The sequence below is a fragment of the Sander lucioperca genome, chromosome 18 (genome assembly GCF_008315115.2).
Source record: "Sander lucioperca isolate FBNREF2018 chromosome 18, SLUC_FBN_1.2, whole genome shotgun sequence".
In the NCBI taxonomy this organism is placed as follows: Eukaryota; Metazoa; Chordata; class Actinopteri; order Perciformes; family Percidae; genus Sander; species Sander lucioperca.
In genome coordinates, this window is record NC_050190.1 from 8,053,715 (window position 1) to 8,081,647 (window position 27,933).

The 27,933-nt window shown below is 38.7% G+C and overlaps 2 protein-coding genes across 3 annotated transcripts; one reads left to right on the top strand and one right to left on the bottom strand.

Moving 5' to 3' along the window:
* Positions 1 to 1,578: 1,578 nt before the first annotated feature.
* On the bottom strand, positions 1,579 to 5,238 carry LOC116057561 (enhancer of rudimentary homolog). Its single transcript, XM_031310076.2, has 4 exons — positions 4,970 to 5,238; positions 3,735 to 3,822; positions 2,890 to 3,010; positions 1,579 to 1,842 (listed from the first exon to the last, which is right to left on the bottom strand). Exons 1-4 carry the CDS (start codon positions 4,970 to 4,972, stop codon positions 1,740 to 1,742), a joined length of 315 nt encoding a protein of 104 aa, XP_031165936.1. The 5' UTR covers positions 4,973 to 5,238; the 3' UTR covers positions 1,579 to 1,739.
* A 440-nt stretch (positions 5,239 to 5,678) lies between these two features.
* Positions 5,679 to 27,275, top strand: psen1 (presenilin 1). 2 transcript variants are annotated; one of them, XM_031310075.2, is made up of 11 exons: positions 5,679 to 5,811; positions 8,824 to 8,909; positions 14,182 to 14,519; positions 15,731 to 15,872; positions 18,458 to 18,525; positions 18,651 to 18,871; positions 21,268 to 21,366; positions 23,025 to 23,117; positions 23,202 to 23,375; positions 25,161 to 25,279; positions 25,499 to 27,275. In XM_031310075.2, exons 2-11 carry the CDS (start codon positions 8,874 to 8,876, stop codon positions 25,652 to 25,654), a joined length of 1,446 nt encoding a protein of 481 aa, XP_031165935.2. In that variant the 5' UTR covers positions 5,679 to 5,811; positions 8,824 to 8,873; the 3' UTR covers positions 25,655 to 27,275. The 2 variants fall into 2 exon arrangements, with proteins under 2 accessions (XP_031165935.2, XP_035850688.1); XM_035994795.1 differs by having other exon boundaries at positions 5,685 to 5,807.
* The last annotated feature ends 658 nt before the right edge of the window (positions 27,276 to 27,933 follow it).

Below are 27,933 nucleotides of genomic sequence, written 5' to 3' on the forward strand. Positions count from 1 at the left end.
ATTCCCTTGAGTCCAGATAACTGTTTATACTTTCTCAGGGAGAGTTGTTAAAAATCAATATTATAGAGAGGCGCTAATTTGCCATATTGTGCCAAAAGGAGGAAATTAAAACTGCAAAGCATATTATCATCCTTAGTAACACTTTTCTATATACTGCTAAAGAGGGAGAAAGAAGGTAAAGGCTTGAAAAAGCCAGAAATGAAGGAAAAACAATCAGGGAACAACAAGAAAAGAAACAAATAGGATTTTTGAAGTTGTATTCCCATAATAAACATCCTTAGTAGCAGTATTCTACAGTCAACAAACTTTTCAAGAAGCAGAAAGATAAAAAAAAAGGTGAAAGACAGAAAAGAGGAGGAAAAGAGAGAAAGTAGATAAAACAACACACCAAGAAAATTATTTTTCTAATCTTATTCCCAAAAGGCTCAACTTTTTGGAAAGCCCAGGACATTATAGGCTAGATATGGTTTCCAGACAGTTAAGAAAAAAAATCTATATTTCCAGACTAGGATACTGTATATCGGCTACTTCCGTATTTGAGTGAAAAAGGGGGAAATCAGGTGCACTTTCCTTTAAAGCAAATTGTCACCATAAGTAAAAAAAAAACATATTTCCAGATTTGCCTCTTTGTCACTGTACTGAGTGAAAACTGGAAAGAATATTGACATCCTTATTAACAGGTTTCTATAGTCAGCATCTTTGTCAAATTGAGGAAGCAAGGGTGATAAAACAAAAAAGAAATAAAGTAAAAGTAACAAAAAAATAAGAGCAAAGACAAACTAAAGAAGTACAATTGTTGGTTACACTTGAAGGTATCTACATAAGAGTGACGTGACACTGTCATGAACAAGTCATAAACAAGTCAAACATTTATGACAATGCTTCTTTTAGTGTCATTCGGTTTTTGTCATGACAAGTTATGGTTAGAGTTAGGGTTCATGTGTGATGACCGTCATGTCACTCTTATCTAGATACCTTCAAGTAAAGTGTTACATTTTTTTTCTTATTCCCACACGGACAGTCCGTTTCAAAAGTTGAAAAGATATTCTTCCAAGGAACAGTTAAAAAAAAAAAGATGTTTCGAGACACCGTTTGCCGCTGTATTGAGTAAAATTAAATGTGAGCAAAGCAAATTAACATCTTCAGTAGCATTTATCTCCAGTTAACAGCACACTGTCCAAGGAGGGAGGGAAAAAAGGAAACTATGGACGGAGGAACATTTCATTTTTTAGGTTCACCTATTATTAAAAGTCCAGGAAACTAAATTCTTCCAGGGAGTGTAAAAAAAAAAAAAATTTCAAGATGCTTATTTGCTAAAATGGTAGATATTTCTATTTCATTCTTAAATTTACTTTCCAAAAAGGAAGAAGCATGTGCACCAGTGAATGATCATGGTTAAGTAGCACTTTTCTACAAACTGTTCAGAAGAGTGAAAGATAAACCGAAAAACAAGAGAAATGAGCAATATGGAATAGAAAAGACAATATAGATGTAGGATAGATAGAAAGGAAACCAATAAAAATGGTAAAGGACAAAAGGAGGCACAACAAGAGAGAAACTATAGTTATTTAAATGAAATCTTTATTAACAAGGCAAACATTAAAATACAAAATGCACCTCCCCTTCATGAGACAACAAAAACAAAAAAACTTAGTCAAAACAAGTTACTCAAACCATTTGAACACAAGTTACAGATCGGAAAAATAATACCCCCCCCCCCCCACTCCCCCTCAGAGGCTTCACTTTGCTGCCTGCTGGGCCTGACGGCGCAGCAGCACGTAGATCTTCTCTTTGATCCAGTCCTTGTTGTACGGCTGGTACGTCTGTGTGTCGGCACGATACCTGAGGCAGCACAAAGAAAACGACATTCAGTGTCACATTCCTTTGAGGCTTGGCTGCCCTGGATGCTCACGTTCTCTCATGCACACTAGACAAAAAATAAATAAAGAAAATTCGCATGAGACTTGTCTCTGTTTGCTCGTCCTCTCAAGGGCATTTTAGCAGAGCGGTTGCTTGTCCACACGGTGGCTTGAACCCAAACAAAGGGGCTTCTTTTAGGTAGAGAGAGCTGTCATCTGCTCTTACAGGATACCTGCAGCACTGTGGGTTAGAATCCTGGCTTGATTTTCTGCACTCACTGTAACCGCCGGCTCAAGGAGCCATGAAGTAGTGTCGCTGGGAGCAGGGAAATCTGTTTAGAGTGCTTATTTTAATTTATAAAAATAATCAATATTTGGCGCCAGCGTATCGAGAATCGTACGTAGAAGGACAGCGATATATTGCCGTATCGATATTTTGTCCCACCTCTATTCAGTATCTTGAAATGTGACCATCTTGATGACTTCCCTCCAAATACAATCAGTAGAAAAACCTCTGGGACACTAGTATTTGTGCATACTATACTTGTAGAGTACAACCACAGTGGTAGTCTGGCTATCACCAGACCAAGCTCAATCTTTTAAGATTGAACATTAGTCTGGGGAGTCTGCTCTGTATTTTCTACTGCACAAGAGGCGTGATCAACGGGCATAGTTCAAATGACTCTGTACGCAATTGGATAGTCCTTCAACCAATCAGACCAACGATCCGGGTGACGTAGCAGCGACAGCGCCATCAACTGGTTGCTGCGCTTCGGTGGCCGCCATGTTGAACGTAAACAAAAAGCTGCTTTCCGTCACTTCTCTATCGTCATCGTGGTGGATAAGCCAGTTTGTGATTGGTCCCCGCAGATTTGTAACTGAAGCAGGATAGATAAACGTACAGGTTTCCAGCCTGAGCTGCAGGGAGAAATCAAACCGCCGGCAGATCGGGCTGGGTTTACCCAGTCTACCAAAGTGGTGTATTTTAAATATCATTAATGTCATTAGTTTGTTTCCTTGTCCAACTTACACCAAACAGCTGAGGTCAGCCAGGTCGTCGATGAAGTCAAACAGCTGGCTGATGTCGTACGTTATTGACGGACTGTTGGGGTTCATTCTCTTTAAATGCTCCTCGTACATCTTACACACACCTGCGCAGGAGACAGAGGATCCAGTATGTTACACACATCCATATAAAAATCACGTTAACCCAGATCATCTGCATTAGAGAAAATAGACAAATATGTAGCAAAACGTTTTCATATTGACTGGACACGGTTTGGATCCCTACAGGAATTTGTTAAAACTGTTGCACTCTATATTGTCAACTAAATATCTGACAAAGTTTTTTTGTGCTGTAGCCAGCTGGCATGCCAGCCACTTGCATGGTAGCTCTGCACCGGTGTATGAATGTGTGTGTGTGTGTGAACGGGTGAACGAGAGGCAAATTGCAAAGCGATTTCTCCGGTAAGGTAGAAAGGCGATGTATAAATGCAGCCATTTACCATGTCAACGGTGAATATAAAATGGATACAACAACTATTTACAATACATAAATGTTACTAGGTTCAACTAAGTAAGATCGCAACTTTTTACAGAAAAAGAAGACACTATTAATCCTGCAAGGGGAAATAAAAATAAGGAAAGGTAACACTGGGGCTTATCTAAACATGAGACCAATATCATGTAAAATTGCCATCACATTTACATAGTGCATGCCTGTAGGTGACTAGTATTTGTGTTGCAATGGAGGGACATGCAGCTAAAGTCCTCAAGGATGCAGGGAGAACATCTACATGTAAGCCAAAGAGCACTGGAAAAGTCATTACTGGTCACTAGGAGCGCACTAGTCCTTTGAAAGCACCATCAGCTCACCTTCCATACACTCGTTGACGGATTCATAATCGGCGTATGTCCTTCCCTCTGGCCTCTTGGTGGGCTGCACCAGCAGGATGGTGTGAGACTAGAAACACACACACACACACACACACACACACACACACACACACACACACATTGATGTCTTGCTTTAACAATAATCTGGAATAGTTTGTACCTTCATGGTGGAATGCACTTATTGAAAGTCGCTTTGGATAAAATTCATTACATTTATTAATTTAGCTGATCTAAATGAATAAATGTAATGAATAGCCAAAAAAAATAAATAAATCTATTCCAGGTGTGAAAGCCAATTTATCATGCAGTCAAATAATGAAAAACAGATTTGCAGCCTTTTATGTTTTTCCTAATATATATATATATATATATATATATATATATATATATATATATATATATATATATATATATATATATATATATATATATATATATATATATATACCAACCAACAGCAGATACTGACTGGTTTTCGGACCCCCCCCCCATACAGTAAAACTGCACATTTTAGAGTGGCCTTTTATTGTGGCCAGCCTAAGGCACACCTGTGCAGTAATCATGCTGTCTAATCAGCATCTTGATATGCCACACCTGTGAGGTGGATGGGTTATCTCGGCAAAGGAGAAGTGCTCACTAACACAGATTTAGACAGATTTGTGAACAATATTTGAGAGAAATAGGCCTTTTGTGTACATAGAAAAAGTCTTAGATTGAGTTCAGCTCATGAAAAATGGGAGCAAAAACAACAAGTGTTGCGTTTATAATTTTGTTCAGTATATTTTGTTGCCATCTCTCGTTCTGTTAACATGTAGGAGTCTGTAGCCATTAAACAAAAACATCTTTATTTTTTTCGGCATATTAGTCGTAAGTCAGCGGAGCCTTGAGCCAAATCTTGATGTAAATTAGCTGCGTTAGCAAACACTGAATAGCAAATTAGAGTGAAATAACAAACAAACAGTGCTACGGGGCTGGTTAGCAGTAAATATGTGCTTTATGTGTCTGAGTTTAGTCAGTGCGGGTTCTTGCTGCTTCTCAACTACCAAACATCGTCCCCCACATTCATGCTAACGTTAGCAGAGAGCTTTCAGCCTTATTGAACACGTAAACACCTGATCTGCTGAAATAAAAACCGACACACTGCTTTGACTGCTAATGGTCTTCATGACTACACAAATATAGTTACTCTAAATATTGTTTCACGACGTACTAACCATGATTTTTGTTTTATAGTTTTTCAGTCGGTGTCCGTGGATTTTCTTGGATCCTTGCTTCTTCTCGGATGAGTTGACCTGTGACACCGGAAGAACAACTCGCTAATTTGACCCCTTCTTTGCCGTTTTCTGTTTTTTTTTTTTTTATTTATTTATTTGCTAATTTTAGTCTACTGTTGGTTTAAAAGCTGACAATGAGTGGACAGGATCACAAGCATATGCCTATAATTAATCTAAACCGGCAATATTATTAAAGCGTAAACAAAATTTAAACAAATCTCAAAAAACGTTTTTGATCCTGAACGCTCCCCACAGAGATGGTTTGGCAGAACAGGAAGTAGTTTTTTCTTTTTTTTATTGACAAAAAACAAACAACATACAAAACTCTCGTTGGGGAAAATATTATTTTATGTATACTTTGGTCAATGTACAAGAAAGAATTACCTAAGCAAAAAAAAAAAAAACAACAACAAAGAACAAACCAAAAAGGGGGAGCTACTTAAAAAATACACAAGTCAAAAGCAAAAAGGCTAGAGAAAATAAAATGAGAAAACATTTAGAGCAGCACACAAGGGGAGAATAATCAAAACAGTAGTTTCCTAGATATGTCACTACACATTTGTCTTGCAATTTTACTTGATGTAATCTTTTTCAGGAAAAAACAAAACAATTTAAAATCATTTATAAACCAAACAAAGGAAGTACAGGAAGTAGTTTCCGGCAGCGACCGGATGTTCTGTGTGAAGACAGGAACAACAAAGAAGAGAAAGCGCCCGGGTTTTAAAACTAATGAGAACACACCAGAACACAAAACCAAGAACATTAGCTGTCGTTGACAGTAGGTGAGTGTAATTATTTTAAACCCACTATTCAGGAACTATATTTTGTTAGAGCTATGCCAGTTCTTTAGCGTTAGCCGACCACCGCGGCCGCTATGGCATTATTGGCTAACGAGCCATTTTAGCCATTCGCATGAAATAACGTTAACGTTACTTCTACGTTAACGTTATTAGTAACGTTAATGACGGCAGGTAGATCATTTAAGCTCCCAACAAACTGTTACTGTTCATTCATCTAGTTTTTTTGTGGTATTCTTTATTCAATGATGTAAGATAAGATGGTCCTTAATTAGTCCCACAACGGGGGAATGTGCTGTGTTACAGCAGCAAAGGGGTATAGTGCTAAAACAGGAGGCATCAGTAAAGAATGCACGATATAATAATACAAAACATAAAGAAAAACCAGTAAACAGTAAAGGGAAAACCAGTATAAGTAGCCTAAACAGTATGAAAGGTTGAATACACAGTGTTGACAGTATTGTAGAGATCAAATATTGATAATGATATTGCACAGATAAATGAGTTGTCAGTTTTGGAATGTGCAGTACAGTCTACTCGGAGCAGTTGTTAAAGCACAGGGAATTAGTTATAAATACTGTATCATTAGGATTAAGGAAGTGTCTTTCAAGATATTAAATCGAATTTATCCGGTGGGTTACAAAAAACTGGATAGTGATTATATATGTGATTTCTGTGGACTAGGGGAAGTATTTCCCCATCTAATTTTTCACAGTATATATACAAACATGTGCCGGGTGGATGTAGAAAACTTTCAAAAAAAAAACGTCTAAGTCCAGATCAAATGGAAAATAACGATGTAGGCCTATATCACACAACTATTTGTTATTTTTTTGGAAATGATCAGGAACTAAGCCAACTTTCCTGCACTTTATAATTGAATTTCAGCAATATAGCACCGTCTTAGAACAAAAAATAATAATTTGAGATCTTAAGTTTTACATGATTATAATATGATGCATATAACCCAATCTCTGGACTTATACAATGTAAATGTAAGCTTTTACTGTCTATGTATCTGTGTTTACCTGTGTATATGAACTTGTGTACAATACAGTAACGTGAAAGTTATGTTACTTTTTCTCCATAGTAGAGGTGTGAATCTTCACTGATCTCCCGATTCGATTACGATTATCATATGTTCGATTCGATATCTTGATGCATCACGATGCGTCAAATACATTTTTCTATTAAAGCCGTATAGGATATTTAATTCATAGCTTTTCAAGCTTCAAAAACAAATCATTCTGCACATGGCAAAACATAACAGAATATGTAAACAGAAAGGTTGTTAGGCCTACATTAAATTGTAAACAGAAATAATCGATGGCCCGGCCGATTATCGATGCAGCATCGTCCATGTCCACGATTCGATGCATCGATTATTTGATTCATTTCAACACCTCTACTCCATAGGATGATGCCTAGTGGTATATTAAGCACCATATTATCAGCATAGTTGCTTGCATATTTTGTAAATGATAGGTTCATATAGTTTCAAGTCAGTTTTTCCTATATATCACTCACAAGTCAATTTGTATATTGAAATAGAGCTGCAAAGATTATTGGATTAGTTGTCAACTATTAAATGAATTGCCAACTGTTCTGATTTTTGATTTATTGGGTTGAGTCATTCTTTTTATGAACAAAAGGAAATATTCTCTGATTGCAGCTTGTTAAATGTGAATATGTTGTAGTTTCTTCTCTCCTCTGTGACAGTAAACTGAATATCTTTTGAGTTGTGGACAAAACAAGACATTTCAGGACGTCATCTTGGGCTTTTCGGGAAACACTGATCCACATTTGTTTCACCGTTTTCTGACGTTTTGTAGACCAAACGACTAATCAATTAATCGAGAAAATAATTGACAGATTAAATCACAATGAAAATAATCCATTTGTATATTGAAAGAGTTACTGATAACTGTAATAATTCCTTATGTCCATACTGGCTGTGAAGTGATCTCCTAGAGCAACTCTTAGGCCTGGGCGAAATGGCTGAGAGGTATATCACGATATTGCTTGATCATATTGATCGATATTGATAACTATTCATAATTTTATTTACCTGAAAAGAATAAGAACAAACATGCCAAATGTAAACATTTCTGTTTAACACTTAATATAACATTGAACTGTTCCAATGTCGACACAACAATGAAAAACACACAAATACTGTAAATAAGTATGGGGCCGCGTCTGTCTTACAACCCCAGTTGCTAGATTCGGTGGTCCTGTCTCTTATCGGTGTATATATTGAACATGTTTTATATTGATATTGATCAACTGTCTATCACGATACGATAAGTTATTGAATTATTGCCCAGGCCTAGCAACTCTAATGTTAGAGCTGCGAGACAAGACCCACAGTCCTTGTGCAAAAATGTATTCTAAAGCAAAAAAAATCTTTTTAGTACAAAATTCCCTCTTTGTGTTACTATCCCTCCTATTAGACTATTGATTGTGGAGAGTCACACAAGAAAGGGAATCAAAGGGGCAGGGATTTCAGTGACCAATAAATCTTTGAATTTACTTTACATATGGGTATGCAAGTGTTAATTTAACTAAAATCTTATATAGCTTAAATGTCAGTGGATCTCCAGAAATTAAACACAGACTTGGAAAAAATGTGAACCTATCCTTTAGCGTGACTGATGAACACAGATTGATGACAGTGGGACAGGTGAACATGGATTATTATTACCATCAGACCACTGCAATACTTTTTGTATCTAATATCAATGTAATTTATTGTGACAATACAGCTTTCACAATGGAAAAGCTCCAGAAAAAGATGCTTGCTGTTTTTTTTTTTTTTTTTTTTTAAATCACTGTCAAGTCATTTTTAAATCACGAATTTGCCCCCCAGGGTTTTACAATCTGTACAACGTAGCTGTCTTTTCATCCTTGATTTGATTCAGTGTTATCGCTGATATGCCTTCATTGTACCCATGTCTGGCCACTAACATAATATTGTCTTCTATTCTCTTTCGTCAGGGCCAAAGCATTTGGTTTGCATGTGAGAACAAGTGTCTGCCGAGCCAACCATGGCGAACAATGCAGAGGACATTGAAAACAATATGGTCAGTATGAAAGAATGTGTCACAGTTGCTCTAACACTAAATCTGTATCTCTGTCCGTGTGATTTATTGGCTAATGGTTACAGTTTTAGCTGTATGCAACCCAGTGTTCCAGTGTCAAGTCCGTGATGAAAGAGTTGGTTGTTTCGGAGTCAGTTTGTGACGCCACGCACTGTGGAGGAGTTTGAGTCTGATAACCAGACAAACAAAATCTGTGGATTTCTTTTCATACAGTTTTCAGTGGTGATGCAGAATGAAAATCTGCAGAATTTAGCGGACTGTTTTTCTGCGTGGGGTGGAGAAGATGTTAACATTTTGAGTTTTATTTTAATTTGTTTAAAATCTGCGAAAAAAATTCTGCATCTTGAGAGTCCGTGTGGCCCTGCTGATAACCTTGGTTTAATCCGGCCTTATAAAAATTGATGATTATGCTACTTTGCTGTCTAGGTGTGGCTCTTACTGTAAGTAAAGGTGTGGCCTCCCTAGCGTAGTTAGATAGGCAAAGTCCCTCTTTACTGGCACAGTCAACTTAACAACCCTAAACCTTGTTTACCACATAACAGTTGTGCATGTACATTACAACAATACTTTTCTGTCTTGGCGAACTACAAAACATTTAATTTTGGTCTTGAACGGCATATTATGGTCAATATGATGTCAGCAGCCAGGTCATCAATGAAGTCAGACAGCTCGGCCATGCCTATATGGTCAGAAGAAGATTTTAACACATATTTTGATATATTTAATGCAGTATTACAGCCTTACACAGTAACTGGTTAATTTCATTTTAAGAGATGAGGAAGCTTTCGTTGTTCAGAGCCGTCTCTAGAGAGGCTTCCTGTCTTTATTTCTGTGTACCTGAGATTGCTTCATGTCTGGGCTGCCGCATGCCTTAACTCGCCTGGCGGCCTGACAGTTCTAGTTCACACAGTGAGTCACCTGGATTTTCCTTTTTATATTGTCCTGACAGGACAGATCCTGGGGGTTAGTGGGAATGAGCGCAGTATTGTTATCCTTGGAGGAACTGGTCTATTGAGTGTAAATGTGTCCGGTAAACTCTGAAATGCAAACATGGTTAGCCTAATATAACACTTTCCTGCAGAGTTTGTTTGAATGCCATTCCCGATCGCTCACCAACAATTTCCTGCCATCTCTGTATTATAAACACTCAAATAAAAGCATTAAATGTCCCCATAACATTTTTTGATAGCAAGAATGATCTTTTTTCAATTCATTTGTTTTAATTTAATTTACTTTTTTTCCTTTTTATCAGATAGTTCACAGTACAGACAAGATTAAATCAGCATTCTAACAGCTACTTTGTACACTGTATACCAGGGATCTTCAACTCCAACAAGGTCCTCGGAGTTAGTGCAGGGAGGCCTCCAAATTATTGTTTAATCATTTTTTTTTAAGTTTATTTTTTTCCCCCCAAAAATAAAAAAACAATTCTGAAAATATATATTAACATGAATCCAACATATTATTACAAAGTTGAATCGGCCTATTCATGAAAACAAAAAACATTTTATTTACATAACATTGATGATAGGCTTTCTATAGGTAAGGTAGCCACTATGCTAGCCATCCACAAATTTAGTTAGTTAGTTAAGGATTCACTGCGCCTTCCATATGTATGTGTAACATCAAAACATGATGTATAAATAATATAATGAATATCTATATACATCCATTTTCATCCATCTGGCCCAGTTTAATATGCAACTAATATCTATACAATATATAGTAGTAAGGGGTCTGTAGGGAATTATGACTAAAATAAGGCCCTAAGGCCTGTCAAATCTGACTCCAATCTTTTAATTCCCGCGCCTTCTTTCATCGGACGGACTTAAGTTTACCACAACACAAGGATCAATCTGAGACGAAGAGTTCAGTTAAGCAAAGTTTACTCAGTCCAGCATAACAGGTTACAACACAATTGTGGGTTCACAAACAGCAACTAAGTTCCCCTGTCAACAGACATTAAGTCAGAGCTGGTCCACCAAGATCTCGTCTGAAAATGAACTCTGACCTGAGTTTTCCCGATGTCTTTATTCTCTCCTCACAGGGGGGTGTCTCCTAGTTTCTAGACAGAAACTGTTATCTTTCACAAACACAAATGTCAAGATCGCGGCCTCTGTATGGTGCAACTTCCTCCTAACTTTCTGTGCATCAGAGATCACTTGGAGTACTTTTAACACTTCCTCAATGACTAACACAGCTCTTTTGCAATGAGCACATACTCACATTTTGTGAATAAAATATTTCTACAGGTCCCTGCTCCATCTCTCCTACAGCTAAGGGGTCCTTGGTCTAAAAATGTTGAAGACTCCTGCTGTACACCATTGACCCAACATGATATCCCAAAATCTTTTAAAGTTTAATTCAATTTTATTTATAGTATCAAATCATAACAAGAGTTATCTCAAGACAATTTCCAGATAGAGTAGGTCTAGACCACACTCTATAATTTACAAAGGCCCAACAATTTTCCATGAGCAAGCATTTGGTGCAGCAGTGGCGAGGACAAACTTCCTTTTGGGCAGAAACCTCAGACAGACCCAGGCTCTTGGTGGATCTGTCGCTGTCAGTTGGAACACAGCGACACTGATACAGATATACAGATATAGAGTAGGGATGTAACGGTCAACCACGATAAAAATGTTGACGATAACAATTACCGTTTTCATTTAAAATATCATTATTATCACGGTGGATTACCACGGTGTGGAAACCGTGTGTTTAATCCTTCCCAGCTTCATCTGAGTCTCCTGAAGTTGCCGCGCAGGCGCACTGCGTAGCCTACAACGTGCGTTTCTTGAAGTTGGAATCATGGCAGAAGGAGGAGATGACGGCGCTCAGGATGTTTATCAGCCCTCTAAGAGGACTAAGTCTGAAACATTACATTACATTTTTGTACACTGTTACACTTTTTGAAACTATTTCAGCTTGTGTAGGCCTATCAGTGCTTTCTGAACATATTGAACACACTTTTAAAAATACCGTGATAATACTGAAAACCGTGACAATTTTGGTCACTATAACTGTGAGGTTAAATTTTTATACTGTTATATCCCTAATATAGAGAAATATGATTCATAATTATAGCAGTTAGAATGATGAACAGTGGCAGTTATAGTAACAATAAAAATAATGGAACCGTGACTAGAAATAATAGTTGTAGCAGTTCAGGGCGTAGTTGGAGTTTGAGTATATCACTCAACGTGGCCGTATTGGACCATGGGTAGATGGAATATTTGATCAACAGGCATGTTCTTGTTGACTCTGAGAAATCCCTAAGTTGGGTTTGCTATGCTCAGTCTACTATCTGCATGCTTAGCACTATACTTTGATTGTATTAATGTCTGTATGAACAAGGCCTGCTAGTTGTGCCTCGTACAAGACTAAAAACACGAGGGGACTGTGTGTTGGCTGTCCTGGGCCCCAGGCTGTGGAACCGTCTCCCCCTGGGACTCGGGTCAGCAAACTCTCTGGGGCGTTTTAGGTCTCAGCTGAAGACCTATCTCTTTTCTAAATGTTTTTGTGCTTGAGCCATCTGCTCTATTTAGAGTAGTGATGCCTCTTATTGTTCTGTTATAATGTTTGTGGTGTTGTAATGTATGTGTTGTATGGGGCTGTGACTAAGCATTATCATCATTGTTGATAAAGCTGTTGATTATTTTCTTGATTAGTTGTTTGGTCTATACAATGTCAGAAAATCATTACTTTTTTTTCATAAAAAAATGACTCAAACCAATTATCAAAATAGTTGCCGATTAATTTAATGGTTGACTAATCGATTAATCTTTGCAGCTCTAGTGTTGTACTTGTTGTCTCTTGTTCATTTAACCTTTTTTATCTTGTGTAAAGAACTTTGTAACCACTTTGTAATTTTATTGAATTGAGAATCGTATCTATTAACGATTTTTAAAATCCATTATTTTCCCTAGAATCGATATACAGTGGTGCTCATAAGTTTATAAACCCATGCTAAAGTTGAGTAAAAAGAGGAATAAAAAAACATCTTTTGGAAATTGATCTTAATGCCTTAATTAAAAAAATAGGAAAAATCCAACCTTTATTTTCTATGTGAATGAATAATGTGTGTGTATGTATGTGTGTGTGTATGTATATATATATATATATATATATATATATATATATATAATATATATATATATATATATATATATATATATATATATATATATATATATATATATATATATATATATATATATATATATATATATATATATATATATACACAATAGCCCCACATCATCACATACCCTTCACCATACCTATAGATTGGCATGGTTTTATTTCAGTTAGCCTAATTGCTGGTTTGATTTGCATTGAGAGATGATTTTATGGAAAGTACTATGGTGAAGGGTATGTGATGATGTGGGGCTATTTTAATTCCAAAGGCCAAGGGAACTTTATCAGGATGCATAGTATCCTGGATCCATGAAATAACTGGCCTTTAAAAATAAAAATCTGCCTGCCTCTATGGGAATTTAACATAGGGGTGTACTTACTTATGCCCCCTGTATTTAAAGGAAGAACATTTATTTAGTGAAGATACATTATTCATTCACAAAAAAATTTGGTGTCCTTACAGGCTGGATTTTTCCTAATTTTTTTTAATTAAGGCATTGAGATCAGTTTCCAAAAGATGAATTTTTTTTATTCCTCTTTTTAGTCAACTTTAGCATGGGTTCATAAACTTATGAGCACCACTGTATGTGTTGATATTTTTATTTATATATATATATATATATATATATTAATTTTTAACCTACGATCCACCTAATTATTTTCTGTTTATATGGTACCGCTGATGGCAACATCATCATATCTGTTTCCAGCAAAACAGAGCGAAAGCAGAAAATGTAGAAAATCCATGTTATGTACGTCTTTACAAAGTAAATAAATGTCAGACTGACTGACTGACTGACATGTGATGTGCATTCTTCTTAGAAACAATTCGTTTTTAGGAACGTCTCATGATATATATATATTTTTTTTATTATACTTTTTTTTTAAAAGGATAAGAAAATTGCAATACAAATCCAATCGGCACCCATGTATCGTAAAAGAATCGAATCGGGACAAAAGCATATGGTCCCAGCCCTATTACTTACTTTACTTACTTATACTGTATGTTGTGTTAGTGTTATTATAGAAATACATTTATTTAAACGGTCCCTACACAATTATTGTACATATTCCTACTTTTCTTAGAAAATAAAGTGATTCTTCTCCCATCCAGGACCAACAGGAGACCAGTGTGGTCTGTGAACCCAGCCAGCAGCCACAGGAGGCTGCGGTGGTCAGAGCCCGGTCCAGAGGAGGCGGAGAAGGTGGGGGTGATGGAGGAGTTGTAGGCGGAGCAGGCAATGGTAGCGGCCCGGAGCAGAATGGACAGCCGCCCGCTGCTCAGCCTCCCCGCGTGGTGGAGGCCGAGGAGGACGAGGATGAAGAGTTGACCCTGAAATACGGCGCCAAGCACGTCATCATGCTGTTCGTTCCCGTGACCCTCTGCATGGTGGTCGTCGTGGCAACCATAAAGTCTGTCAGCTTCTACACCCAGAACGACGGCCAGAGATTGTGAGTGTTGGAACTCGTATGGGAAAAGATTGTGTTAGACAGGATCCAGGGGTGGGATGTAACTAACTTCATTTACTCAAGTACTGTACCTAAGTACACATTTGAGGTACTTGTACTTTACTTGAGTCTTTTCTTTTCATGCAACTTTCTACTTCTACTCCACTACATTCATCTGACAGCTTTAGTTACTTTACTAATTAAGATTTTAGCACACAAAACACATGTACTTTATAAAATACGATGTTTTATTATAAATTAAACTATCCAACAATATAACGGCCTACAAGTCCAGCTGAAATGATTAGACCATTAAACACTTAGTTGATTGATAGAACTGTTTGGATCGTTTCCAGTTTCTAAAATATGAGGATTTTTCTGCATTGAGTACTTTTGCTTTAAATACTTTAAGTACATTTTCCTGATGATACTTACACACTTTCACTTAAGTAACATTTTCAATGCAGGACTTTTACATGGAACAGAGTATTTTTTTTACAGTGTGGTATTAGTACTTTTACTTAGGTAAAGGATCTAAATACTGACAGGATCTGAAGCTCATTTGGTCTGGTGTTTGAATGAAATGCAATATGGCCACAGCGCCACTAGGTGGAGTTAATGCAGTATGTATAGATCACATCTGCAGAGTTTGAATAGCAAGGCAGTGCTGTAATTGCATAAGATCATTAAAGCAGAGTCTGAATATGGCTCAGTACACTTATACATAACATTTAATATCTTTATCTCTTATCCAGAGCAATTGAAACCTCCTGAAATAGCAGAAAGCTTGCAGTGCTTTCCATAGGTTTGTAAAAGACTTATGTGCACGTATCAAGGAAATGTTAAGTTTTTCAATAAAAAAAAAAGAAGCCATTTCACATCATTTTGGACCATTATTATTACCATATCTGTGTCTAAAACGTTGGAAAAGCTAGAGCAGATAATAAAATAAATAACACTAAAAAAGCTTAAAAACTTGCTTAAGAAGTCCACTGGGGACCATCTACAATCATTAGATCATCTGAGAAAAGTCATTTAGCTACATTCATTCGCCTTAGGTGGTGCCCAAAACGGCTTGGGTGCGGCGCCTAAGCCTTATAATGGTGGGAAAAAAAACCTGGCTTATTTCACTAACCAGCCGTAATGCGAATCACTGTGTTTTCCCTTTTTGTATTTATTATATATATTCTATCTGTTGCTGTGTCACCCTCCAGGATCTACACACCGTTCCCTGAAGACACAGACACAGTAGGACAGAGAGCCCTCAACTCCATCCTGAACGCCACCATCATGATCACTGTGATCATCGTCATGACACTGGTGCTGGTGCTGCTATACAAGTACCGCTGCTACAAGGTACATGCTAAAACCTGTCACATCACACATGCAGCAGTCCCATTCACTGCAGACCGGAGGTGAACAATATAGCAGAGTTTGTTTAATCAGCAGACATTTTGACTTGTCATAGTCGGAAAAGCACAGGTGTTAATAACAGTAAGGATGGTTCCTTTTTATTTAAAGTGCTCATATTATGCTTTGACTTTTTTTCCCCTTTTCTTTTATTGTGTTATATACTGTATCTTTTTGTGCATGTTATAGTTTTACAAAGTGAAAAAGCCCAAAGTCCACCCCAAAGAGACTTACTATCTCCAACAGAAAACACTGTTCACAAACTGCTCCAAACAGCTCTATTGTAGTCCAGCCTTTACTTCAGGGACAAACGTGCGTCACTTTGTAACACGTTATAATGCTCGCCTAGCTGCTAGTGTGGCACTCCCTCATGCTCTGCAACTGACTAGCTAGCAGTAGGAACAGAGGTGAGATGTCTCACTCTGTAGCTAAAACAGAGAGCTCAACACACAGGGTGAAAAGAGGAGCTGCAGCAATGTGCAGTACAACAAATGTATGGTGTTTTCTGAAAATTAAACCACATAAACCTATTCTGGTACAACCTCTAAATACAATTATGAACCTGAAAATTAGCATAATATGAGCACTTTAAGTGCCCTTGTAAGCGAAGGGACCTTTCCTAAACAGGGAGTAGGGAGTAAGGAATTGTTTATGTACACTGTGGAACGAAACGCAGCTTATTAAGAGTGCCTGCATGCAATATAATGCATCTAGTAAATAAGGAGTGATTTCAAACACAGCGAGGGTGTTCCCCACTCATTCGTCATACCTCCTGGATGGAGTTCTCCATGTACTAAAAGACCCTTTTTTAACAGGAGACGTTTGGACTTGCTGAGCGCAGCAGGTCTACCTGCTATTAAAATGACTTCATACCATTTAGGTGTGCCAGTTCCCACCCTCCTGTTCTGTCTGCATGTTCGCACACTGTCATTTACTGGGATCGCTAATCATCGCTAATGTTATTAGTTCCATTTGTGCTTTTCCAGTTATGTTAAAAAAGTCAGCAGTGGGAAGAATCTGCACGTGATAGATGTGTGTAAGTTGTGTACCAAGCTAAGATTGGTGTAGACATGTTAATAAAGCACATATGAAAACACTGGTAAGTGCTTTGAATAATGGCTTAGGGCTGCCTGATTATGAAAAAAAAAAAATCATAATCACGATTATTTTGGCCGGTATTAAAATCAGGATTATTTAACAATGCACGATTACTCATTGACTTTTGTAAAGATGTTGCATTTATTGAACTTAAAGCTACATTGTGTAAGAATTTCTCCCATCTAGCGGTGAAATTGTATATGACAACCAACTGAATATTACTTTCTAGCCCTTCCTCCTACGGTGGCGGAACCCGAAAGGATCTCTCTCCATCGTTTACACGCAGCTGTTCTAGCCACTCCAATATTAACTTTGGTCTTGTTGCTCTGCCTGTCGTGTTGTCGTTTTAATTCTCTTTTTCGCTTCCCTGGCGAGTAATCTCCCCCTGGCATTCGTCACGGTGCCAATAGGTGTAAGAGGGCGAAAGGCAGAGGTATGTCCCTCTTTGGCTAATGTATTTTAAAGATGGAGGCGCTACATGGCTGCCACCATTCGAGCAAGTCGCTCATATGTATTCTGAATGATTCTGAATGTCAGATTCTACGCTTACGAGAATACTCTGATTAGTTGGTGGAAGTAATTACACATGAATGAGCACATATTTGTGAAAGAACAAAGGGTTTTTTGCTAAATCAACTAAAAAAATTACACAATGTAGGTTTAAAGCTATAGTGCATAGTTTCTGTTGCCCCCATGAGGAATTCTAAGTAATAACAACACTATTGTTGCATCCACATGACGCAAGCCTTCCATAATCGCGCCCCCACCCCTCCTCCACACAGTTTCTTGTAGCCAAGGAAGACACGGAGGATTAAAAAAACATGATGGACTCTTCAGAAGAGGTCATTATCTTCACTCGAGCTTCTGTGCGGGAAAGTCGCAGAACGCCACAATCTTCTAGCGCGAGCTGATAGTCTTAATTAACGTCAACGTTCATTAATATAAAAAAAAAGTTACGCACTAAAGCTTTTAAAAAAACTGTGAAAAAGTTAAACAAATCAACAGTGAAAACACCTTGAACTGTGACATTTCCCTTAATACTTTTTTCTTTCGTTTGAGCTTTTTTTTCCATCCAGAACACAAGACAAAATAAGCAAAAAACACAATGTGCAAAATAATCGTTTTTTCTCGATAACATTGTTTTTGTGATTGTTGGAAGCCAAAATCGTAATCACGATTAAAATTTGATTATTTGCACAGCCCTTCTTTGGCTCTAAATATAAAGATTCACACTAACTAACTTGTTAAACCTAAGTCCGGTGGGGCTGAGCACATCAGGACAACGGATTTTAACTTTGTCCAAACTCTCTGATACTCATTGTATTTGCCCCTGTTGTAACCCCACCCAACCTGGTTGTTAAAACAAGCAGTAGTAACAAGTATTTGCAAGTTCTGATGTGTTGAAACATTAACTGTGAACTTTGCCTTCACAGGTGATCCAAGGCTGGCTCTTCCTCTCCTCCCTCCTCCTGCTATTCTTCTTCTCCTACATCTACCTCAAGTAAGCTCTCAACATTTTGATCTCATTTTCTAAGGTTCATACACATCCTCGTAAATGTCAAGTTGTCTTAATTCTTTACGATGATGGATGGAGCCTATCTTTCATGTCTCTGCTCTGTCCAACAGAGAGGTTTTCAAGACCTACAATGTGGCCATGGACTACTTCACCCTGGCGGTAATCATTTGGAACTTCGGCGTGGTGGGCATGATGTGTATTCATTGGAAAGGGCCGCTGCGGCTCCAGCAGGCCTACCTCATCATGATCAGCGCCCTCATGGCCCTGGTTTTCATCAAGTACCTGCCAGAGTGGACCGCCTGGCTCATATTAGCCGTCATATCCGTCTACGGTAAATCCTCCTCTCTCGCTGCTCTGTGCACTTTTAAGGAAGAAACATGAACTCTTCACCTGACCCTTTTGAATATGTTATATTGTGCACCAATGTTCAGTCATCTGGTTCCTTTTAGTGCTTGAAAAAAAAAAAAAAAAAAAAAAAGAAATGTGTAATCTAACTTTCTTTCTTTCAACATTTTCTTAGCATAGTAAAAAGCTATGGATTTGGAGCCAAAGTCAAACCTATTAACATGTAAAATATTAACATAAGCAATAATTCTAATTTATTGTGAGGGTTTCTTTTTCTTTCCAGCTGAATGTATGAAACAAGTGTTGATAAATGTCATTATTGGTGTGTTAAAAGAAACGATGTGTCTCACGGCCCAAAACTGAAACGCAAATGCTTTCAGGAAGTGTTGGTTGAACGACAAATCTATGAGCAGTGTTGGGCAAGTTACTTATAAAAAGTAATTAGTTACAGTTACTAGTTACTGCTTCCAAAAAGTAACTAAATTAGTTATTCAGTAACAAATTATGAAAGTAACTAATTACTTCAGAAAGTAACTATTGTGTTACTTTCAAGTACATTTTTAAATGCTCAAATGTGACCCCACCTCCACCCCTCTTTAATGGAACTTAAAATACATGTGCATGTTCAATTATTTGTGGTAAATCTGAATATTATAATGAAATGGACACTTAATACAATACATTATTAACAGAAACAATGTACACAAATCTAAACTATTTTAATGTTGCTGTGGGACAAAGTGAGACTAGCCTCCAATCAAATGCCATGTATGTAGATATTATGTTTATATAGTGGATCGATACAAATAACACAACACCTCAACAGGCCACAACTGGGCAAAATTAAATTATGCTTGTTAAGCACTATACCAAAAATAAATAACAAATATATACACTGTTTGTAGTGTAAATAACATAAGTGCCCTGATGTTTATACTTGTGCGCTGGTGTGTGCATCGAGCCGGCATGTGTGTGTTTGTGTGTGTGTGTGGGGAGTAGGTGACAGAGCGAGTGAGAAGTGAGAGAGTGACGGCGATTAGCTTCGGAGCGAGTACTGACTCTAGAGTCATATAGTGAGAGAAACAAAGTGTCTCCCCTGTTCTTTCTGACCACAGTGGGAAATCTGTAGCAGGAAAAGTTAACTCTCTCCTTGATTTCATAACGCCATACCTGTCTGTCTCTCTCTCTCGTTGACTGACTCGCTTGTGTTGTTCTTGTGTGTCTGACTATGCGTGCTTTCGAACACCCGCCCAAATCTACCTCTGATGGGTTTACAATGACATTTTACTCAACCACAGCCAATCGTCAGCATGTATGCGCTTACGTCGTGCACTGCCCACTAACCAAGGAAGAACAGTAAAAAAAAAACTCAGAGATCTAGTTGGTCTGATGTAAAAAACAGCTTCAAATATAGTAACACGCTGCATTTTTTGGCAGTAACAGTAACTGCGTTATTAAGATGGGAAGAGTAATCAATTAGATTACTCGTTACTGAAAAAAAGTAACGGCGTTAGTAACACCGTTATTTATAACGCCGTTATTTATAACGCCGTTATTCCCATCACTGTCTATGAGAAAAGGAAGTCTGGGGGAGATGGAATTGAAAGCTGGCAGCAAAAATAGCCGTTTATTCCCTATAAGCTGCTTTCTTGGTAATAGAAGTGGTTGCTCAAATTGTCAAAATACTGGGAACAAAAATAGAGTAAGTAAGTAGATACTTTTAGGTTTTTCTCTTGACACATCAACAATGGGTTCAGATAGATACGGTATCAGTCACAAAGGCATGTTGATGTTTGTCCTTACCTGTCAAGGAGTAGTACATAATCAATATACTTGCCAAACAAACAAACAACTTTATTTGTCACTATAATGGGCATTAAGTTTGCAGAGGTTCATATGCTGCCATGGTGTGTAAATGCACAAACAACAGCTTGTTCTGGCAAAAAAGACAATGCACACAGGCCATCAGGGACAAAGACAGAGTTTTTCCAACATATTTAAATGATGTTGCATTTTCAAGAGTTTCTAGTTAGAGTGGTAGTGACATTTTAAGTTCATGTTACAAGAAGAAATATTTAACTGGCAACTGGTGTGTAGTGGAAAAAGAAATTGGATCATAGTTATTCATAATGATTCTAGCACACTTGGAAATTCAGTGCACTTGTTTCATTGTAAGTGGAAGTAAACCCTTAGAGAAGAAAGCCAGCATTTGGGAGTGTTAATATTCTCTTTGGAGTGACCAAACCTGTAGACCGTCCCTCACTGAAGTCTCTGCCTCTTGTTGTCATGCAGATGTCATGTCAGGGTGCTGTTTCTGGTCTTTAACAAAGCGCTCTGTGCGGTGGCTACCATCACTTGTCTGGTCTCTTTCTTCTTTCACAGATCTGTTAGCGGTTCTCTGTCCCAAAGGGCCTCTGAGGATCCTGGTGGAGACGGCTCAGGAGAGGAACGAGCCCATCTTTCCAGCTCTCATCTACTCCTGTAAGACAGACACTGATTATAGACATAACTGTATTAACATTTTATTGTAATAAAACAGAGGTGTGGCAATGAAACACCAATTTTAAAACAAACATACAGAAGATAAAATTGCTTTTCTATTAAACTGCCACTTCAACTCCTTTCAGTGCTAACTGGTCCTTACTTAAAACTGATGCTTCCACTCCTTTCAGCATATTGACTTCACTGGACTTAAAGCAGCCATATTATGCTCATTTTCAGGTTCATAATTGTATTTTAAGGTTGTACCAGAATAGGTTTACATGGTTTAATTTTCAAAAAACACCATATTTTTGTTGTACTGCAGTGCTCTCTCTCACTGCTGCAGATCCTCTTTTCAGCTGGTCTCTGTTTTAGCTACAGAGTGAGACCTCTTTTCTTCTTCTTCTTCTGTACTATCTTTGATTGCACTGCACATGCCCAGTAGCTCAGATGTAGATCATGTCAGCTAGCTAGCTCCATAGACAGTAAAAGAGAGGCTGTTTCTACAACTTCGGTCAGTTACAAGGCAGGATTAGCTGGGAGACTTCTAAATGAGGGCGCACATGTAAGTAGTTCTTTTGGAGATTATGGTGAACTTGTGTGTGTTGTAGCAGTGCTTTGCTACTGAGAACGAGGTAGCATGCTAGCGTTAGCATGCTAACGCTACGAGCTAATGGTTGCGGTTAGCCTGCTTGTTTCGGCTTGTGACGTCACAAGCCGTGCCGATTTTGAACAGCTCACCCAGAGACTGAAGGCAGGACACATTCAGAAACCATATCTCACTCTAAACAGCATGGGTGGATTTTTTTCAAAGTTTGTATGTGTGTGGAAGCACCAGAGACACAACATAACACCCCAAATCCCAGAAAAAGTGATTTTTTTCATAATATGGGCACTTTAAATCCCTGTCAGAGTTTTGACTTCAAATGACACTCCATTCAGCGCTTGTAGATCAAAAAGAAATTCAAATCCTGTCAGCACTTCCACTTTAACAGTCACTTAAATATTCAGGGCTTTCCATTCAACTTTTACTTCAACTTCTTTCAGTGCTAAAAAGTGCTTTCACTTGAACACCTAAGTGGTTAGACATCAACTGATGTTTCAACTCCTTTTTAGCATTTTCACTTCAAGTGACTCCTAAACCCGTTTCAGCACATTCACTTGACAACTCATCAACTTTCAGCACTTTCACTTCATCTGACACTTAAATTTCATTTAGTGCAGTCACTTGAAATGACACTTTAACTCCATTCAGTGCTTGCTCTTCATCTGACATTTTTTTCAGCTCTATGTGGTTACACTTTAAATATCTCTAGCTGCTTTACATGTTGAGACCTTAACTGACCCTTCAACTCCTTTCAGACACCTTAGGATTTTTCCTTCCAACTGACACTTCAACTCCTTTCAGCATTTCGACTTAGTGACCCTTTCAGCACATACACTTCCAACTAACACTTTATCTTCTTTCAGTATAGTCACTTGTTAGGACACTTCAATTCCTTTCAGTGCTGACAAATCAACTAAAATGTTTTTCAGCACTTTGACTTTAACTGTCTTCCCTTAATTTCAGTGGAAGCCCTTTTTAGTTTTCTAAAAAGATTCTGATTGTAACACAAATCTTGACACATTCAATTGTTTGACTCTGACTTCTTCCACAGCTACAATGGTGTGGCTCGTTAACATGGCCGACACTGACCGGCCAAAAAGGAACTCAACAGAAGCGGCGTCATCTCAACAAGGGACTCACGAAGGTGAGCGGGGTTTCAAAGAGATTGAGCAATGTCTAATCTTCCTCTGGGTGGTTGTTTAGTCTAACTGCTATGGCTTGTCTGCAGCCGTGGCGTCCCCGGCTCCCGCCAGTCCGTCGCAGGACGACGGGGGCTTCAACTCCACCTGGGTCACCCAGCAGGAGCACCAGCTGGGGCCGCTCCAGTCCACCGAGCAGACCAGACGGGAGATCCAGGAGATGCCCTCCGCTCGCCCCCCCGCCGAAGACGACGATGAAGAGAGTGAGTGCTGAGAGACTAATATTTAAAATACAGTTTTTAAGCTTTATTTGAGTAATTTATTAAAGGTATTGTTGTCAAGAAGAGGCATCAGGCCTCTTTGATTTATCTATAACTCTGATTAATTCATTGGGCCTTCCGTTAAGACATCATATCTCTCCTACAACAATTTAATAGAGCGACGAATAATGAATTGCAATACTAAATACTGTCTGTCTGTTGTATGACTTATTAAATAGCTTGGCGCAGAACAAAACGCATGCCTCTCTCTGCATAAAGGGTTTGGATTGTTATTTGGTGGGGGGGGGGCATGGTTCACAAAATTCACGGTTTGGTTCATATCACGGTTTTTTTTTCGGTTCAGTTCGGTATGCTTTTCTTACAGAGGGGGGGCATTGCCAATGTCAACATCCTTTTCAATATTTATTTGGCACACATAAGGAACATAAGCACCTCTTCATTGTCAAATCTTTATTAAAAGAAAAGGTGTTTTTTTTAAATGCAGCTTTGTTATTTTAATATAAAAATGGAAATTATAGACTAAGCCCATCAGCATAAAGTTAAGCATAAGTTTAACCGGCCAGGAGTTGCTATTTCCTACCGTCCTTGCGCTGTCAACGGACACAGCGGTGTGATGTCTCCGTAAATGCACCCTCATATTGGAGGTGTTGCCGCTTGCATAAGCTTGCAAACAGCCGTCGCTTCATCCACCACTTTTTCCCGTCATTGTCAGGTAACACTAAAACCATAATGCTCCGATACAGCAGACGGAAACCGACTGACAGCTGTACCCGGCACCTCACTACGGCACAAATGAACCGAACAATACATATGGATGTATTGTTCGGTTCATTTAAGCATGGGCCCTGAACCACGACTAGTTGACCCAATGGTATTATTTGGTAAGTTTTTAAAAACATGCTTTTGTAACCTCAAAAAGAGAAATTAGTTTGATTTGGCCCAAATCCTTTTATTGTGGGCCCGATTTAGACCATGGACCATCAACAATGTCAATAATTTAATGTAATTTATTCTTAAACCTGCATAAGTGATTGTTTTGGCCACTTAGGGTGCAACACTAACATATTATCACTACCAACTGTGACTTATTTATACAAAGCAACACAAAATAAAAAATATATATATACTGTGTGTGTGTGTGTGTGTGTGTGTGTGTGTGTATATGTATATGTATGTATGTATGTGGAAAATGTCTTTCTTTTCTTCACAACTATCAGTCTGTCCTTCCATATACCTCTTTATACACTGTTGTGTACACTGTACATTGTTATACCATCAAATATAAGCGTAAATAATACAACATTATGATCGTTTTAGATTTACCCCGCAGCTCTAATATGAAGCCGAGCTCTGTAATTCAAACTTGTGAGTTCCGAGGTTGTCTGACTCTGTGTGTAATTATCATCTTTCAGTTCCCTCTTCACGAACACATAAAACATTTTGGGAACATTTTTATGTGATCCCTTCTCTGTGAAATTAGCGCATATGTGAATGCGACTCGCATGTTTGGCTGCAGACTGTTTTTAGTCAGAGCAGATTAGGAAGCGATTATTCATGGCAATTGCTAGGTTTCATGTCCGTACTATTTGTGGGGCCCTGCACGCTTTCTAAGTTAAAGCTTCAGTAAATACGGGGTCGGAGCTCTTGTTTGTACAGTAATTACAGTTGAGAAAAGATTTCTCTGGGGGGTTGGAGGGTGTGGGGCTGAGGCGAATCTCGTGTTTGAATTGACTCCACCCTGAATGCGGTGTCCTCCTGTGTTTTCAGGGGGCGTCAAACTGGGACTGGGAGACTTCATCTTCTACAGCATGCTGGTGGGAAAGGCCTCGGCCACGGCCAGCGGCGACTGGAACACCACGCTCGCCTGCTTCGTAGCCATCCTCATTGTGAGTGACCACAGCTGCTTATTTTGGTGTCAAGCTCGAGTCACCGCAAACCTCATCTCTATCTCTCAGCACAATATCTAACCCATCTTTATGTCAACCACTTGATTGTATAACAGGCTGCTTCGCCCCCCTCAGAGCTGATTTAGTTTGGTTACACAATATTTGTACACAGTGTGCTATTTCGTCTGTTTTTATTTTTGCCCGTCTCTGCCCCCGCAGGGCCTGTGTCTCACCCTGCTCCTCCTCGCCATCTTCAAGAAAGCGCTCCCCGCTCTGCCCATCTCCATTTTTTTCGGCCTGGTCTTCTATTTTGCCACAGACAACTTGGTGCAGCCCTTCATGGACCGGCTGGCGCTACACCAGTTCTACATTTAGCAGCACGCTGCCCTGATAACCCTCACCCACATAGCCCTCTGGCCAACAACACGAGAGCAGTCCCTTCACAGCTGGGGGGGGGACAAAGGGCGATGCAGGCCAGGGGCCTCTCCCGCCCCAACATCCCCTCCTAAGAACTCCCGATGACGGGACACAAGTTGTTTCTGTTCTGCCTTTTTTCTTTATCGACGCCAAGAGGGTGGTATTCCCCACAACAGCTGTTTTTCTTAAATATTTCATTTCAGTTTTAAACCAAGAAGTGACATTTCTCGCTCGACTTGGGACCTCCTCTTCAAATCACCGGTCTCAAGACGCGATCTAAGCTTATGAGAAGTTAGTGGAAATATTTCACCTTTATTTTTTTTTTAATCCAGGGAAGCTTTTCAAGAGCTTGTCTGCTTCTTCTCAGCAGCGCCGTGCTTCCCATCCCCACGCATTCATATCCGGGAGCTGCCCAGTACAACCACAGTCCTCTACGACTGGGGCTTTACAGTAGGTGCCTTGCTCAGGGACACCTTGGTGGGAGCTGTTGAGCGAAAGGGAGACGGTTTCATTAAATCTCCCTTCAAAAAGACTTGGATCAAATATCTTCCTTTTTTTTTTTTTTTACGACTTCAGAGCCACCGTCGACCCTCCCCCCCCCTAAACTAAACCCAAGATTAAAAATCCTTCATTGGTAAATGTGTAGTTTGATTGTGTATGAGCTGTCAGTCACCAGACGTGCTTTCCTCACCGCTATTAAGAATGGTTAAGACGCACGAAAACCAAAGCTCTGAAGCCAGAGCGATTCACACCCCGAAAGATTTCCACTGAACGTGACGTTTTGAGCAAATGATAAAGTTTTAATAGTGGAAGAATTTATAGCCTCTAGAACTAAGATTTGAGTGTAATTGTGACACTGACTCATCAGAGATTTCACTATGTTTCCTGCCCTCACTTTTTTTTTTTTTTTTATTACGTAAAATCACATTTGAAGGCAGAGCCTGCAGAGGGAGGAAAGTTCACACCCACTTACACACTTAGACCTGAGACTTGCCTGCCATGTCAGTCATGTACTGTCAGCCACTGAGCAGCTCTGCTGGAGCAGTCAGAGGTTCAGTGCCTTGCTCAAGGGCATTTCAGTAGTAGTAGTAGTAGTAGTTGTTATTGTTATTGTGTGTATGTATTCTCTTCCCTGACTGAGATTTCATTAGTTTTTGTTTTTTGCAACCTGTCCAGGGATTGTAATCTGTGATCATCTGGTCACAAACTCTGAACCTTTAGGCTATAGTTGCCCTCATGATGTTCTCCTGGTGCTGTCTTGAACTATGCTACATCAAACACAATTATTTGGACCATACGCAGATACTGTCGCGTTGTTTTTCAAGATATGCAGAAGAGAAACTTTGTACTTTTTGAAACACGAGGGTACATGTTAACGGGGTTCCTACACAGATCAGGAAAATATAGAACTTTTGACTGATATTCTCTTTGTTTTGAGGAAAAGATGCTTAGTCCTGATGAATGAGGGATTGTAGATCTAGTTTAATTCGATACTTGAATTTGTGAACATTTTTGGAAAACCTAATCTCCAGTTATCAAGCATTATTTGCTTAACTTTCTATTTTTAAAAGTAAAAAAACAAAAGTTTTAATCAAGGTATAAAAAGAGATATTGTGTGAATATTAACACATGAATATTGAGATGTGTATGAACCCAAACTCTGTGACTTCTCAAATATGAGATAATGCAGATTGATGGCGAAGGACGAGCTGCACTGATTGCTCTTTTGTTGTTGCACTCGAGTCTCCTGCTTGCAGAGAAGAAACCAAGAGGGAACAATATAGTGACATTTGTTCTGAAACTTTTTTTTCTTCTTTTTGTTTTGAGGGAATATGTTGGGTGACTGGCTTTTTTCTGTCCTTCACATGCATATGTGTGTTATGCAAGGTTATTCAATTCAGATTTTGTTTTTTAATAAATAAATAATGAAACTTAAAATAGTCTTTTTTTATTTTTCTTCAGCTTCTTCAGGCTGCATTCACATACACACTGCAGCGGTCCTCAGACAGTCTGGCAAAAACGCAGCAGCCTGCAGCGAAAAGTTGAGACTGATTCAATAATGGGAAAACGCAACCCAATGTCACGCTGCGGTGGCCAATCGTGTAACGGATATCCGACTTGGCAGTCGGTTTTGAGGCGGCGTGAGAATCTTGTACAGGAAACATCACTGCCTCTATCTATTGCTGTCACAAGGAAGTTTTAAACACTGAGGGTAAAAATGAAAAGTTTGTGTAACA

What these genes read in the sequence shown, in the direction of transcription:
- LOC116057561 (XM_031310076.2), bottom strand. An exon ending in CGTCAACGAGTGTATGGAAG is followed by an intron (nt 3,011 to 3,734) that starts GTGAGCTGATGG and finishes TCTCCTGCGCAG; the next exon opens with GTGTGTGTAAGATGTACGAG. An exon ending in GCTGACCTCAGCTGTTTGGT is followed by an intron (nt 1,843 to 2,889) that starts GTAAGTTGGACA and finishes GTGCTGCCTCAG; the next exon opens with GTATCGTGCCGACACACAGA.
- psen1 (XM_031310075.2), top strand. Translation starts at nt 8,874, where the DNA reads ATGGCGAACAATGCAGAGGACATTGAAAACAATATG. An exon ending in TCCAGCTCTCATCTACTCCT is followed by an intron (nt 21,367 to 23,024) that starts GTAAGACAGACA and finishes CTTCTTCCACAG; the next exon opens with CTACAATGGTGTGGCTCGTT. An exon ending in CGAAGACGACGATGAAGAGA is followed by an intron (nt 23,376 to 25,160) that starts GTGAGTGCTGAG and finishes CTGTGTTTTCAG; the next exon opens with GGGGCGTCAAACTGGGACTG.